At 53.2% G+C, this 1,227-nt stretch overlaps 1 protein-coding gene across 1 annotated transcript; it reads right to left on the bottom strand.

Moving 5' to 3' along the window:
* Positions 1-21: 21 nt before the first annotated feature.
* MONBRDRAFT_13084 (uncharacterized protein) lies at positions 22-512 on the bottom strand (the record flags this gene model as incomplete). The annotated part of the gene is made up of 1 exon (XM_001750978.1): positions 22-512. A coding segment is annotated over one exon (491 nt), but the record flags the coding sequence as incomplete, so codon positions are not given.
* Between the last annotated feature and the right edge of the window lie 715 nt (positions 513-1,227).

Below are 1,227 nucleotides of genomic sequence, written 5' to 3'. Positions count from 1 at the left end.
CCAGAAATGTTGAGGCCATACCCTCCCAATTGCGCCAAGGACTTGACGTTGCGCATGATTGTATTGTTGGTCGATGGGCCCGGCATGATGTTGCATGTGTTGAATCCAAGAGCAAAGGGGAGACCATCCGAGTTGAGGGCCCAATTGATGTTCAAGTTCTCCAACAGCGTGTCTGTGCCTTGAATCAGAAGCACGGTGGAGAGGCCAAAAAGGACGCTCTTCCGGACTGTTGTATTGACCGCTTCCTCCTGAACGAAGATACAAAAATAGGCATTAGCGTACACGCGGTTCGGTTGCTCCAACCGATGGCAAGTGATTTGGTCCATGAGAACGTGGCTGACAGCCGTCATGATACCCCCGCCAGAATTGGTGGACGTCACAATATTGCGCAGCACAACGTTGGTAGCTTGCGTCGCATAAATGCTGGCATAGGTTGCGTGGAGACGTGTGGTAAAGTTTTCAACAAGTAAGTCGTTGCCGCAAACGATGGCCATTGACGAGAAGTAGCCCATTGCAAAGCTCGCTCTGCTGGAGCAAGATGCAAACGCCAATGATGTCATTACCCTGGGTGGAAATCCCTTCGATGTTTGAGTCCCCTCCGCCGAGTGAAAAGCCATGCCAGGAACAATGGTGAGCTTCATTTTGGGACATCAAGTTGTGCCAGCCCCTGACCCGGATGCCGATGTAGCTGCTTCTGGTGGCAACGATGCGAGACAGGGTACTGTGGCTAGCAGAAACGAAGAGACCGCTCGCCACCTTGTTCCAACTCCATAATCAAGCAATCGATGGTGGTGCCATTTCCATAAACGGAAAGGGCTGCGGTGGTGGTGACCGGGGATAGGGGGGTCAGGCCATCAGAGTGTGGTGCATGCTCCGTTGGCTCATTGGCCAGAGAGGGTAATGTTGGCGCGAGTCAGGTTGGCAAGGCCCTGAAAGACGGTGACGCTGTCCACGGCAAAGCTAATGGTGGGTGGCTGGGCAGAGTTTTCTGCCTGTGCGAGTGCCCAAGATAAGGTGCCCTCAACAGTATTGATGCCTGTTGGCATCACGGGAAAAACCGATCGAGGTCAGCCACCAAGTGTAGAGACGCGGCAAAGCGGCTCGAGGAAAAACAAAAAAAAAAAAAGCATGAGGCACACGAGGGGACAAATTATTTTTGTGCAGTGGTCGCGTCACCAGAACAGGTCTCAAGCGGGTGCGTACCATGGTCTTCGGGTGGGGTGACGA

The sequence above is a fragment of the Monosiga brevicollis genome, genomic scaffold (genome assembly GCF_000002865.3).
Source record: "Monosiga brevicollis MX1 MONBRscaffold_57 genomic scaffold, whole genome shotgun sequence".
NCBI lineage: Eukaryota > Choanoflagellata > Craspedida > Salpingoecidae > Monosiga > Monosiga brevicollis.
The sequence above is the reverse complement of the archived record's forward strand: the minus strand, read 5'-3'. Positions and strand labels throughout refer to the sequence as shown.